Source organism: Crocuta crocuta, unplaced genomic scaffold (assembly GCF_008692635.1).
Source record: "Crocuta crocuta isolate KB4526 unplaced genomic scaffold, BGI_CrCroc_1.0 scaffold48, whole genome shotgun sequence".
Lineage (NCBI taxonomy): Eukaryota > Metazoa > Chordata > Mammalia > Carnivora > Hyaenidae > Crocuta > Crocuta crocuta.
Window position 1 is genome coordinate 15,335,982 of NW_027533089.1, and position 15,610 is coordinate 15,351,591.

General features: G+C 35.5%; 1 protein-coding gene across 1 annotated transcript; it reads right to left on the reverse strand.

Annotated features, from left to right (window-relative positions):
* Nucleotides 1–229: 229 nt before the first annotated feature.
* Nucleotides 230–14,914, reverse strand: LOC144216659 (calcium-activated chloride channel regulator 4-like). Its single transcript, XM_077746077.1, has 11 exons — nucleotides 14,838–14,914; nucleotides 14,284–14,461; nucleotides 13,728–13,946; nucleotides 11,401–11,628; nucleotides 9,168–9,345; nucleotides 7,739–7,845; nucleotides 5,060–5,275; nucleotides 4,197–4,464; nucleotides 2,244–2,414; nucleotides 1,057–1,290; nucleotides 230–672 (listed from the first exon to the last, which is right to left on the reverse strand). Exons 1-11 carry the CDS (start codon nucleotides 14,912–14,914, stop codon nucleotides 230–232), a joined length of 2,319 nt encoding a protein of 772 aa, XP_077602203.1.
* Between the last annotated feature and the right edge of the window lie 696 nt (nucleotides 14,915–15,610).

The window sequence follows — 15,610 nt, forward strand, 5'->3', positions numbered from 1 at the left end:
GTATCAATATGAAAAAGGATCTTTATTCATCATTTTTTTATGAAAAATAATGAGAAAATGAAAATTTTAAACATTAATATTTACCTATAATTTTCCAAGTACCCCTGCATGTTTATATTTAATCCAGCTATCCCTTCTAGAACTCTTAAAATTATTTTTATGAATTCATGGTCACACAGGATGAATTTAAAAATTTAGAAATATTCTTAAGTTTTGTTGTTTATGTTTTTTAAAATCCTGTTCTAGGTCTTCTTGAATTTTTTTTCTTGTTTAAGATATAAATGGTCACACCTATAATAATACTAACAACTGCCACAGATCCAATTATTGACAACACCAAAATTAAAATGTTAACTCTGGAATTAGGCTGATTTTCATCAGGACTAGGATTTGAAGGACTTTCATCAGGACCAGGTTCTGCTTGAGGAATAAACAGAGCTACTTGTGCAATGTTGGATAGTTTTGATGTCAAATTGCTTTTATCCACACTTTGAATTGCAATAAAGATGTGAGTTGCATTTTCTTCTGAGATATTTCCTTGTTTAAATGCAAAGGTTTCTTTGGAGTTGGCTTCGTTTGGTAACAGATCAGTAGTGTTTACTTGGAGAGCATTGTCAAAATTGTCTCTTAGATCCAGAATACTTCCACTTATTCTTATGATATACCGTTGAACTAAGAAAAAAAAAATTACTTGTTTAGAAACTAGAGCATATCATGTTAAATTCCTTTTTATCTTTTCTCCTCAAAAATGTTTAGTTATGCAAATCTTATACTTATAGCCAAAGCATTACTAATTTTTCTATGGAAGATTAATTCTGGTTTATATATGTGTATATATATATGTTTATATATATATGTGCTAAATATTATTTTCTTTGAAAAGTGGGACCAGGTTAAAATGTGTCATTTTTGATTAATTTGAATTTATCAGATTATAAAATTAATACTTCAATGAGTAACCAATTAAAAATTGTTTTCTTCCCACCCACCTTTATACCCTTGCTTTTGCAAGAGCACCTTTCAGTTAATCAGCACTACATGTCACTTTATCCTTACCTTTTCCAACATCAAAATTATCTCCTGGTGCTGTCCATGTTAAATTGATCTCATCTCCATTAAGTGTGGCCTCAAGATCTGTGATTTGACTTGGTGGGTACAGATCAGGCAAGGGAAGTGTCGAAATATTTGAAACTACAAATGCACCTCCAGATGCTGTTCTGGTGAAGCTCTCCAAGGTTGTTTGAGCATCCTCATCCATTTCAACTCTTGGTGGATTCCCTTCAATTTTCCCTGCATTAAAATTTGCTGTACTTAATGGGCAAATCTCTACTAGTATTTTTAGAATTCAGTGAATTGAATTCCTCATCTTACATCTCCCTGCCCCCTCCTTTTCATACATATACACAGTCACCTTTTACTAAGTTTGGTGACAAAGTCATTGGCATCCAATTGGTGGCAGAATTTGTTCATTAGCATTCCTGACCATGATATTGCAGGGTAGATTTGGAAAACATATCACTTGGAATTAAGGCTGCACTGAATGGAAATAATGTTATGTAATTCAATATGTTCCCTTAAATAAAAAATACTGCTTTATTTCTTAAATTATTTATAAGCTAGGAATAAACCTGGGTAAATTTTTACTGTTTCCCTTTCAATTGCTTGAGCCAGGTTTTTCCCTTGCTCTCTGCTACAAATAGTTTAAACTAAAATAGTTTAAATTATATTCCAGTTTCCAACAGAGAACCCCTAAAAGTCACAAGGTAAGGGATGAATTGAAGGAAAGCTGACAAAGAATACATTAATCCTTATCATCACCTTACTCTAAACAGTTTCCCTTTTGACTTAACAAAAACATTCAAAATAAGTGTTTACTCATTTAGGTGTTTTTGTGAACTGAATCAGGTATCTCTGTGAACTGAAGAATAAATTTTGCCACTAGCCTGTGCTTAGATACATAACACATTAGCCTGTTTTCTTTATCTAAGTTATAAATTTGACAGATAGTTGTTGATATAGGTAAGGTGCCCCAAACTACTATATGATAATGGCTGACATTTATTGAGTGCTTATTAGATGCCACACACTGTACAAAGCTTAGCATAATTTGGATGCAAAGACAGTATGACTGAGAACTTCATTTCAGAAATGGGAAAAGCTGTACTTTGAGGTGTAAAGTGTTTGAAACCTTACTCGTGTTAACTCACAATCATTCAAGCGAGGTATCAGATATCATTACTCACCATCCACTACCCATCCTGGTATATGTGCAGCTCTATTCAGTGGATGCCTTAAGTTTTGTGTAGTCACATTTGCTCCTCTATAAGCCCGTACTTTTAAGCTATATCTGCCATTTTCTGAATAAGCTATAAAATATCTGGAGTACACCCCATCATTCTTGAAAGAATCAGCACCTTGTCATAGAAATGAAAGAATAAAATATTATTGTGAAGAAAAAGAAAAATGTATGCATTTTCTAGGCCAAGCATATGGACTTTATAAGCATATCCCCTCGATTAGGCTATTTTGTAGTTGACCTACTGGGGAATATTTCTATTATGCTCTCAAACCAGTATCCTTTTGAATTGATATATCTTTGAGTTATTATATACATAAATACCTTTAGTTTATCAACCTCTATGTAGATTATTTTAGTACCCTTATTACCATGTTTTAGCCAAATGGTTTTCTTACAGTTCTTACTTTACCTAAACACATAATTATGTCATCTCCTGTTCAAATCAAAAGGATTCCCACTAAAAAAAGTATCTTTGCATAATGATTTAAATCTCACTATAGTTACCTAAAAATTACTTATTTTGACTTCTCTTCAACCACCCCCTTTTTTTTTTTATCCTCACCTCTTGTTCTCTGATCCATCAACTCTCTGGTCTGACAGTGGAAAACCCCTCTATTAGTAGAATAAACATTTGGGGGAACTCAGGAATATTGTATCATAAGTTTATGTCTTGATATCACCAGTACTGGAGTTATTCATTAAATTACAGACACATATCTCAAGGAGTTTAACACTCTAAGATAGAGGTTCTTGAATTGAGGTACTTGGATGAGCACCATGTGCATGTCTGTTGATTTTATTAGGAATGCAAATTACTTAGACCTTCTATGGAAGGACCTAGCATTCTGTGTTACAAGAAGCCCCTCAGGTGATTCCTTTGCATGCTAAAGTTTGAGAAGCCCTGCTCTAATTCATTGTTTATCACCAATACCTTCTTAGGTAAAGGCATTACAAATTAGCTAAGTAGCCATCTGGTAAAACCTTTAGACATGAAACAAGATGCAGGTTAACTTTTAATGTAGCATGAGAGGGTTTGGGAAAAGGGGAGAAGTCAGGAAATAGTTGAGGAAAATATTATTATATCAGATGAAGGCAATGAGGTGTACCAAAGAACAATTTTACTTTATAAATGTTCACAGGGCAAACTCTAGTTGATTATATATTGACTGACATTGCAAGACACTAATAGAAAATTCTGACAACTCAGAAGGTTATCAATACAGTGATTTCCTTGCTCATTGCCCTTTCAAAAGAAGGATCAGTTTCTGGAACAATCCAGAGTCAGGGAAAAAGTCGTTGTCACCCATATAGACCACAGCATGGCCAACTCTGTATCTTGTTTCCTGCCATTCAGACCTGGCATCTGATGCTCTAGTGATATCTCTTGTCTGTTTTGGCTGTTCTCCTTGCTCTTGGACCTCTGTTCCCAAGACTCTGTGTTGCACTTTTTTCCAGCTGTTAGGAATTACTCTTGCCTGTTGCTCCATCTCTGCCAGGAGCTCAAGTTCTACCATTTTATCCCATCTGGCTGCTTATGCTTTAGTCACTCTGGCTAGATTCTCTTGATGACGTGCACCTAAGAAACTTGCTCAGAATTCTTGATGCTGTTCTCAACCTCCTGAATGAGACCTTCTTGATGGCTAACAGACATTGGTTGTCCAGATGGCAAATAATAGTGGCAGTAAATAGCACTTATTGAGTGCTTACTATGTGCAGGACACTTGCTACGTACTTTGTAGGTTTTATGTAGATGGAATTCCCTGCTGGTCCTGCTGTTCATCCACAATCTGCATCAGTTCTTCTGGAGTCTGTCCTACTGCCCCGCACTATTACAGGGACCCATAACATATCCTGAGTTATAAAATTACAGGTGTATTCATAAAAACCTGTGAGTTACCTGCACCATTATCCAAAAGTTCCAAAACTTCTGTTTTTCCGTTATTTGATTCAATGAAAGCAGTCACGTTGGCTCCAAGAATTGGTACATGCCCTTGTAGAACTTCTGCATAAACAATCATTGGGCTGGGAAAACTGTTTGTGTCTTTATTCATTTTAGCATTCACTGTGATTGGAGGCACAGAAGAATTTGCTGCCTGAGAATTTACTGTCATAGTTAATGTTTCTGGGTTTGCTTTGGTTTGAATACTGTAGGTCCAAACACCCACCTAAAAATTAAATGGAAATATATTAAATATCCAAGGTCAAGCTCTTCTGTGTTTCATCATCCAACTCTTAAATACATTTTATAAATATGTTACATAATAAACAGGATTTGACAGTTTTGAGGGTAAAAGGTTGAGAATTGAGGCAGTTTAGAAAGGGCATCCTGGCTATTGTCATGCATGGTGTTCAAACTTTGGGAAATGTCAGCTAGGAAAAATAAGTTTAGGAAAGTTTGCTTTGGTCTTGGCCTCACTCTTTGAACTCAAAGTTCACAGATTTTAAGATCTGGTAGTGCTAATAAGGAGTGACTGAATAGCTATCTACTCACCAAATTGCACACGTTCTCCCTACATTGCTTCTTCAAAGTTATTCTTAGTCTACCTCATTTTTTCCCTTCTCTTTCTCCTAATGCATATGTTCTTCCTTTTCCCTGCCTCCATAATTTTTGGGACCACACAGGCATGGTGGAAAGTACATTCTATTTTATTGTAATTTTAAAGATGATACAACTATTGACAGCTGTGGTTGTGATAGTAAAAAAATGTATTTTCAGCTATAAAACAAATCTGCAAGGAAGTCTAAAAGCTGGTTGCTTACCTTTGCAGTTCCTGGAATACTGAGATAGGCCATTTTGGAAACCGTGTCCACTGTGAAATTTCTCATTGGTGTTCCATTGGGGTCCCAGAGAGAAATAGTGGGAGACTGTCTGGCCCATGTGATGAGGAAGAAAGTGTCCTTTCCCACAGTGCTATCAATTATCACAGTGCCATTCATCCAGGGATTATTGTTGAGTGTTAATCCTTTACTTTCAAGCTGTTTAAATATATTTTAAAAATTAATGGCTGGAGAAGAGAGTAATTTTTTCTGTTTTCATTTGTAATGTAGTTTTTAATTTCTGGCCCGAGAACAAGCTTATACAGGGTACACTACTTTAGGCTTGTGATCTCTCTGAATGCTGATTGGGATGTGACAGTTGTCAGTCAGAAAGCGTAGAAATACAGAGTCTGAGGAAAGGACAGGGCATAATAAAAGCATTAAAGCAGGAGAGTAGAATTTATAGTTGGAAATATGGCCCTGTTATTTTTTTCCTAATTGTCTTGGCAAACATCCACCCAAGTCTTTAGCATTAAAGGGTGCTACAACCTCAGAGAATTAGCTGTAGGATATGCATGTGTCCATCTTCATGGTGACCTAACAAATACTGGTTGTGGCTAGAGTATGTGAGTAGAGACAGTAAAGGGGGGCCTCAACAGAGAAAATCAGGACTAGCAAACTATGAGAGAAGCAAACAGGGATATTTTCCTGATGTGAAATCTTGAAATAATTTTCACACATGATACAGTGAGCCGCACTAGGCAGTAAATAGTCCAGCAGGAGTAGAAAGAAGGCAAACTTTATGAAGACTGGAATCCTGAGAAGAGATGTGAAAGATAGGACCTTTCTCTGAGAGGAGTGTCAAAGAAAGTTTTTCAAGTCTTTGTTGATAACTCTTAGGTAAGGAAAGCCAAGTTTATCCACGGATCAAGAAAGTGTTTTCTATAAATGTGTCATTTCAGAAATGATGGGAAATCTCATTTCTATTCTAAACCAGTCTTTTAAACCAAAAACCCTTTCACACCAGTGCTGATAGAGGGGAGTGAATTCTACCACTGCAACATCATTACAATGACAAAAATCTCAGTTCTGTGTTAAGTGGACATATTTTTGAGTGGACCATGTATTATTATTAAGTTAAATCTTAATGTGAGAGATTTTCAGGAAAGTCTAAGTAAATGAGAAAGCTTTGGCTACATAGTGGTACTAGGGGTAAACAACTGAGTAAAGAGTGAGATGCAGCCTTTTCTCTATATTCTAACTGCCACTATCCAAATCCAAGTTCTCATCCTCTATTGAGGATTATTGCAACATACCTCTAACTGTTCTTACTCTTCTCTCCCAAGACAAATCGAGGCTAGCCTTTCAAAAATTTTTTTCTTTTTGTTATTTCTCTACTTAAAAAACTAAAGACATTTCGAGTGAGAGGTACAGAACTTTCTGCCCCTTCCACATCATTTAGAAAAACTGTTATCGAAACTTTAAGCATATCCTACATGCAACTGTTTCTTTTCTGGATGATTTCCCATATTTTACTTTCATATTTTAAAATTCATTTGGAACATTCCACTTTAGTGTCTCACCAGCCCCTCAAAATCTAAGGTTAAAACAGAGCAGGAAATAATATCCTCAAAGTCAGTTCTCCCTCTCTCCATGTCAATTTTGTCATCATTTTCTCAGTCATACAGATAGAAACCTTCAGAAATGTATGTTATTCTCCATCAGATCCAGGCTAGATCTCAGATCAATTTTTAAACTGTTTTCAGGGCAAGGCTGCAAACTCAACCTCCAAACCAATCAGCCCATATTATCTTAACTCTGAATCCTATACCTTCTTGCTCTTTGTTGTTGGAGAGAAGAGGAAATAGGTTTGTCTAGGTGATCAAGGCAAGTTGTAATGCAGGCAGTGACTTGATGAACTGTAAGATGGAATACAAGTGACATTGCATGCACTTGGTGGGGATGGATATTGATAGAAATAGAATTTTGTAAAAAAATATTTTGAAGGAAACAGGCTGTGCTGACATTTTACATGGTACATGAATGAAGAAGGATGAAGGAAGTTGTCAGAACTTTTAAATCTAACTACAGAAAATGGTAGTCCTATTGAAACACAAATGAGAAAAGAAGTGGCATTCAGAAGAGAGATGAATAAAATAAAAAGCCAGTGAAAAAAGTGGTTGAAGAGGTAGGAAGAGCCCTAAATTTGTAGATATGCAATGGTTATTCACTCTCTTTCTTTTTGATAAATTATTTCCAAGATACATTGCTTCCATTTCCACACCACGTTCTTGAGTGCATTCGTATAATTCAAATCTATTTCACAGCAGTGAAGGGTGGGGGAAATCTTGGAAGCATGAGATTTTTTTTAATGCATTTATAGCAAAATGGATGCTACATTATTGGACAAAATCTATTTTGGCAGAAAAGTTAACAGTATTCAGTTTTGATGTTATCCCTTAACCAAGCTCTATGGGAAAAGAAAAAGAAAAAGTATATCTGCTACTTCACTACTTAATTTGGTCATATTGAAAGAATAGCTTCTATTTCATACTCAGATTTTAATTTTAATAAAAATTTACTTTGAGAAATATATAGGACTCAAAACTTTCAACAACGGAATTATTTCTCTTGGTTGTGGCTAAGTATAAACACCAAAACCTGAGGGGTGGAATCTCTGACCTGAAGAGGCTGTTGGGAAAGATCGGTGTTTCCTGATGCAAGGGCCCCAAAAGCATCAATGAGGCCATTGTTCTGGGCTTCATCTGAAGCAAAAAAATGGTTTCCTCCTAAAAGGTAAATACATTAAGTAGGTTTCTTTCTAGAAAATACATACTTACGCATTTTAGTAGTTAGTATGATAATAGGATAAACAAAATCATATTTTCAGTATATATTATTAAAATAGAACAAAATCTGGTATGTGTAAAGATTAACAATGAAATGTTAATTTAAAACTGTCATAACTAGAAAACGTAAGCAGCCTTTATACTTCACTCGTAGAAATTAATATTCCTGGCTAGAGTGCATGAAATAATAATAGAATGTGAAAGATGTTACAAATCCATGTATTAAAGTTCATAGACCTCACAGCCCTTTAGGGTAATTATTCACTTTTTTTTAAGATACAGTTATAATAATTCTGGCTCTCAGATTTTTCAACCAAAGTGGGTCAGAATCAGTTTAGGAAGCTTAAAGAGCTGTCGTATTGCAGTAACCTGACAAAAACTGGCAATGGAGAGGTAGAAAAATGGTAAGCAGTAGAGAAAAGTTCAAAAAAGGCATTACTTTAGAGGGACACTTGGGACAGAAATTAATTTTACAATGGCCATGAAAGTACTTTGAAGTAATGGGAGTTTGTGCAACTAAGCATTAAAAAACAAGTATATATTTGGTAGCATTAGACTTCAACCCAATATCATAATTGATATTCATAATGTTCTAGATTTTGTTTATTCTACTACATTTAAGAAGGCACTGAAACATGTGGTCTATCTTCATTATATGTCTCTGTATCTAAGACAGTATCTACCCTGTAGTTCATCTAGAAATTTTGTTGTTATTTAGATTTATTCAGCTTGAGCCTCTGTTAATCCATCTGCTCCCCAACCCTATCCAAAGTCTATGCTCTGATTTCATGGATTTCCCAGTATCTCTCCATGTGCCTTACACTGTCATCCTGACATGATTTCTTTTGCTCATGACTGATCATCTTTTCTCACTGCTTCTTTCTCCAGAAAAAGTAAACACCTTGTTCATGGCCCAGCTCAGAAGTCACCTCATCTCTCATGCCTTCTTTCTCTGACTCAATGCAACCCTGGGAGAATTAATGGCTTCCTCTGATCACATAGTGCTTTATTTCTATATATTTCTCCTGTCATGGAAGGATGTTATCTGATTACATTATCTGATTAGTAGTTTATTTGTCTCTTCAGCCAGCTGGACTGTGAGCACCTTGAGAACAGAGATCAGGTCTGGTGTGACTCTGATTCCAAAGTCCTGGCATAGCACCTGCAGGGCAGGAGCTTTAGAGAAATTGTTAAGTTGTTAGCCTTTACATTTATGTATCACTGTCAAAGGACAGTAATATATAAGTCATTCTATTACTCACCTGTTATAACACTCATCTCTATGACTGCTTTATCAGCAGATGGTCCCAAAGCAATCAAATGAATGACAGCCCCACTTTGCTTCACTTCATCAATACAAATATTTGCTGAGTTATCTTCCCCGTCGGTCAGCAGGACAATTTCAGATCCATCTATTTGGGTGTATATTTGTCTAATTACCTGCAGATATAATGACAGAATAATTACAAGTGTTCCTAGATCAAAAGACTTATGGGATATTAGAAAAAATGTGCAGAGAAAATAAACAAAAGTGTGCAGAAGAGATAGCTTCTCTTGTAAAAGCAGAATCTGTAATCAACAACTTTTAGGCAAACATAAATATGATTTTATTTTCTGTCTATCTGCAGAGAATGCTTGCTGAAGTGAAGTTATGTGGGCTCAGGGCTGTGGAAAATTCTACTTGGGTTAAATAACAGTGCCATCTTAGTCTGAGGACTCAGGTCAATCAGACATCAAAAATATAATTGCAGAATGTGGCATTAAATATTAGTCTGCTTTCTCTTGTTGGACTGCCCTCTAACAAGCCATTAGTATATAAAGTCTGTTGCATATACAGCTAGATGCATCAAGACCCCATCTCAACATTTTAAAGAAGTTTTATGATTCCAAATTAGGCAACCTTTAGTATACTTATAAAGAAAAGATACAGAAAACTTAAGCAGGTCAAGGTTAGGGATCTTGTTGTATAACTTTTATTTTACTCTAATAGTAAAGAGCACGAAACTAAGAGTATTGGTGGTGCTCAGAAAATACCTGGATTATATTTGTTGAAATTGAGTTCTATTTGTGACTTGAGCCCATTTCTTATAAAGCCAAACAGTTTGAAACGCAGAGTTCTGAATCTAGGTGCATATAAGAGAGGAAAAAGAGAATTTATCGCAGGATAGCAACTATATTTCATCTTCTCTGACAACTTTAATTCGTAGTGGATTCTTGGTACACCATTTTGACAAACTGAGTCCAAGTTAAAGGGAAACAAATGACAGATTATCAGTGGCTTTCATGAGCTTGGAGTGGAGGTTTCTGTAGATTTGTAGAAATGGGTTTGGAATTTAGATTTTCCTAATAAAGCTGGTGTCAGGGGACAAAGTGACCAGCTCACTTCAATTTTTGCATGTTATTAGGCAAATAGTGGCTTGTATATATTGTAATATATGTGAAATGTGCTTTAACATACATTAAAATCACACTAAAAATAGGAAATGCTCTAATACATTTATTGCATTTATATAACATCGCCATCATGTTACTCCTACATGTTTGAGTGAAATGTATAATATATATTGTGAGTCTTATTTTTATCCAAATGTATATGACCATTGTAATTACTATGGCATTTGTGAAATATATACATTTACTATATATAAATGATACTATTCTACATACATAAGTGTAATATTTCATTTAACCTTCATAATAGTCCTATGAGGTAGGCATTTTTATTTTCCTGTATTTCATAGATGAGGCACTGAAAACTTTACCTACAGTCACTTAGTAAGTAGTAGAGTCAGTACTCTGATATTACTTCCTGACCCTATGACTAACAGCCCCTGCTACCTCTATTTAATTAACATCAGTTTTCCCCAACTCAGTGTCACAGAAACTGAAATGAAGATTGGCCCAAAGTGGAATCATACCATATAATTTGCTTCATTACCTTAAAAATTGATGAATTTTGCTGCTGAAGCACACTTATTTCTTTAATATTTATTGAGCACTGACTATTGGATGGTGTAATAAGACACAGTCTCCAACCTCATTGGGCTTATACGCTAGTGGCATTTATTCATCCTTCAGTTTATTCATTGATTTACTGATCCATTAAGAAATCATTAAATGAAATTTTTTCTATGGGCTTAGTTCATCCTGCACTTCTTAGGATTAGTCATGTTAAAATCAGACAGCAAGTATGTGTGGCAGCATTTGTCATAAAAATGTACTAATCATAACAAAAAACTGGTAAGGGGGATTGAGAGGTACAAACTTACAGTTATAAAATAAAGAAGTGATGAAATATAATGTACAACATAGGAAATATAGCTACCAATATCATAATAACTTTGTATGGTGACAGGTAGTAACTAGACTTATTGTGGGGATCATTTCATAAGGTATAAAAGTATCAAATAACTATGAAACTAATAGGGTATTGAATGTCAATTATACTTCAGTTTTTTAAAAAAGAACAAACTATATTTGCAATATGATTTTCACCTGAAATGCTGATTTAATTCCAGCACAGATGGAAGTTCCTCCACCAGCTGCTGTAGGTAAGCTCTCTGAGAGCCTGTTTCTTTCTTTGCTGCTTATTATTTGGATTAGATTACTTTTAACAGTGGCAGCACTATCAAAGTGCACCATCCCCACCCAGGATCCATTTTCAATGGTCTGCAGCAGGAAATGTTTTGCTGCTTGGTTCATTCGATTTAGGCGATCAAAACCCTGCATTAAAAAAACAAAACAAAACAAAAAACCTCAAGAAAACAACCAAGGGGTTTTCAACTGGAAAATAATAGCAGATCACATAAAACGAGTGAATAAAATTTGTCACTGATTTTTTATCAATAATAATTGGTATTATTAAAGAATGCAATTTTCTTTTAATTAATAAAATTGAAAAATATAGTTATGTGTATTATGGAACACACATGGCATAATAAAGAACATAGGCTTTAACTAGAGCTGATTCTTGGATGCTAAGCACCCAAATTAGAGGTGGAGGGTAGGGTAGGGATTGGATTGCAATTATGAGGTGATGACTCACCTCTTAGAGACTGCCTAATAACTCCTGAGATCCTCTGTTCCAGCTGTATCAAACTGAAACTATTCCCAAATCCCACATTATCAAACCAGGCTATCATGGACTCCATCGAGAGACTGAAATCTCCCTATCATCTTGGGGACATCCCAGAAGATGAAAGTCAAGCTGCAGCTATATTCTGAGAGGCCCAGTTCCTACCTCCCCCATTTCCTCTTCTGCTCCTAACCTCTCCCCACCACTTCCCCACCAATGGACTAATTGGAATTGGTTCTTTGACAACTCATTAAAACTCACATCCCTCTTTCCTAGGTGAACGTTCAGGACATAAGGCTCTTCGTACATTTGTCTTTTCCTTTCCTCAACATCAACTGATCTGTGGTACCTACCCCCACCCCCCACACACATCCAAATTTCCCTCTGAACTCCCTAGAACCAAGCCACAGAGAAAAACTTCTCTTACATTTCCATCTTTGAGGGGTCTCTTTCTACCACTTTGTTTTACCTTTAAACTTAGCTTTACCCACATCATGTCCAAAGGAGGCTGCTCATCTTTTCCCAATAAGGAACTTCATCTCTCCTCAGCAACACTTCCTAGAACACTTCTATGTATAGGTGTCTAGCATTCTGATGTTCTTTCTGAAACTCTGCTATTGTAGATCATTTCATTCAACTGTATCATCTTCTGTGCTTTTCAGTAACCACTCAACCCCCCATTTGTTGAAGACATTCTTCTTGATCTTCAGCATGCTCTGTTCTGCCTCTAATGTGACATCCTTCTGGTGCCTTTGCATATTATGTTTGCTCATTGTAGTCCATTTCAACAATTATCTGTTGAGTGCTTATATGTGATAAACCCTGTTCTAGGCAAAAGGGATGGAAAGATGAGTAAGACACTGTTTTAAGCCCTAGGGAGCTCCTAGTCTAGTGGGAGAGAAATGTATAATTTCAACATAATATATAGTAATGGAGGTTTGCACAGGTCATTGTGCAAGGCCAGCAGGACCATTAGCCTAGCCTAGAAGCCCAGCCCATCTCCTCCTGGAGGAAACAGGTGCCTCTACCAAACTTGAAGAATATGTATGAGTTAGCCAAATAATGGAAAGAGAGAGCACAATTTCTCTATTCAACAGTGAATTCTTCAAGGATATGAGTTTCTACTCCTAGACCCTGGCCCAATGCTTCCCATTCACTGAATGATAGCAGAGGGAATAAATCACTGAATCTGACTGTATCTTTACATTGATCATAGCCAAAAGGATGAAAAGCGATGACTGTATCTTTATTATGGTGATGCTTTTTGTCTGTGGCTTTGAGCATAAAGAGGTCATTTATAGATGATGCAAATAAGGTAAAGGCATGATAACAATTCTCCTCGTTGATCTTGTTCCTTGACTTGGAATGGAGTTCAGAAGCCCTAATCCACTCTCTCCTTATGTCTGTTAAGATTTCCATTAGATAACAGAGACAAAGTTAGAAAGCATGTCCATATTAAAAATCTTTAGTACTAATCTTCTAACTAAGGCTTTACTAAAGGATCTAAAAGTACTCCTCAATAAACTCTCTATTTTCTGGGGTTGTATCTTGGATTAGATCTTTTTAATTCCATTGCCACACTTCTTTTATTACAATATTCACCGCCCCCTCTTGAGATCATGATCATAAGAGGTGACTGTACTTATGCCACCATATAATTTAGAACAAGCAGGTAGTGTTGAGTATTCTTAGCAATTCAATCACTTTAATGTCCTTACATCAGGAACAAATGGGCCCACAGACTTACATTCATGCTTCCAGACTTATCAAGAACTAAGCATACAATTCTTTCTCTGATTTTCAGCAATGAGAAGACAGGTGGGGGGGGTGGAGCCACCATAGATGTTGTGTTTTTAAAGTCCTCAGAATTGCTGATCACCTCCCATGTACTTCTGGAATTGCACATTTTGTTTTGTAGGCTTGGAGCTTCTCGGTTATGGTTTTCTTTATTACAGAATTCAACAACCTAAAAGGTTAATAAAATGAAAATAAAAACCTTTTTACATATAAAGTATTTAAAAATTCAACTATAAATCTGAAAAATAAAAAGTGTTCTTGGCAAACATGTTGTTTATTTAATGAAATAAGATTCACTGAGGAATCATATAATAGTAATATGGATTTTGAATAATTGTAATAATAGGTAACACTAGTTGAATGCTTACTATGTGCCAGTTAATGTTTAAAGAACTCTATATTAATATATGTAGTCTCTCAGGAAACCTGCACAGATATTTTGTAAACTTGATAACATATCCTTTGAATATAAATATACACTCTGAACTCACAATTGACATACTTACAGAATTAATACCTTGCATAAACATTATGGATGCCTTTTCAGTTTGATCTTTATCAGGGAAGAATTGACAATCTTTTTCATACAGTTTTGTCTTAGAATCAATTCTGCATCCTCTTGTTGTACAACTGTTCCCTTGACACTTATAAACTCTATTTAAACCAGTAATGCCTGTGGAACATCTGAAAATATATAATAGTTAGTTTTTGAGGCAACTTAACAATCAAAATTTTTAAGTCTTAAGTAGTCTTTCTATCAAGGTTTTCTTTATTCTTATTTATGTACCACACACATCTTGTTTTTGACAGCAACATTTAAGTGTTCCTATCAGAGCAGTTAGCTGTTTTTCAAGAAATTGCAGAAAGAAATTTTAAGTGGGATGTCTAGTATACGTAATGGCTGAGTTCCCTGTTGGGATTAAAGTTGCTGCTGTCCTGTTAGTCCTAATGGCTGGAGACTGCCCCTTTCCAAATATCTTTCCTGGTGGCCTTGTGATGATAAATGCACTGCAGGCATCTGGACAAGGTAACTTGTGAAAACACTTACTCTCGCTACTACCGTAGCTTGAAGATCTTTGGAGGATTCTTTTCAAAGAAGATATCTCCAAAAGAATAGGATGTGGCATAGCTAGACATGTTTTGTTTTTTCAAGGAGCATTTTTATCTAAAGCAAAATGTGGCTTGAAGGAAAGACTGAGGTACTGCCTAGGACAGTGGTCTTTACTGGTGGGGGCATTTTAGATCTATGTTTTATTGCACGGAATTGGCCACAGGTAGCAGTGATTACAGTAAAGATGCTGGAATGTGAATGTATCTCATCTTTTCAATGTGTTTCCATTTCAAAATTAAGAAGCAATTGCTAGATTGCATTCAGTCATTTAGAGGGTCTCCTAAATATGTGTATGCTTCTTAATGCCCTAGAACTCCGTGAACATAATGGTATCTACATTAACAACCGTGATGAATATTCTGTAACAGAGACTGGACATTTAGGGGGAATACAGTATAAACAAATGTAATCAATGTAATATTCCTTAAATATGTGTACTGAAATTGGTGAAGCAAATGGGCAAAGGAAGGGACTTCAATGAAATCAAGTATCTTTTATTTTGTATGTTTTTGGTTAAGTTTAGAGACCTAGTACGCATCTAAGATTGATTAAACTATTAAACTGATGACATCTAATTTTAAACCAATTACTGACAACCATTTTGCTCTATTGATCTGAAACTAAGAGGATTGTCTATTATTAACTGTGATGGTAGATTGGTATTTTTATTTTTTTATTTTTTTATTTTATTTTTTTTTTTAATAGTTTATTGTCAAATTAGT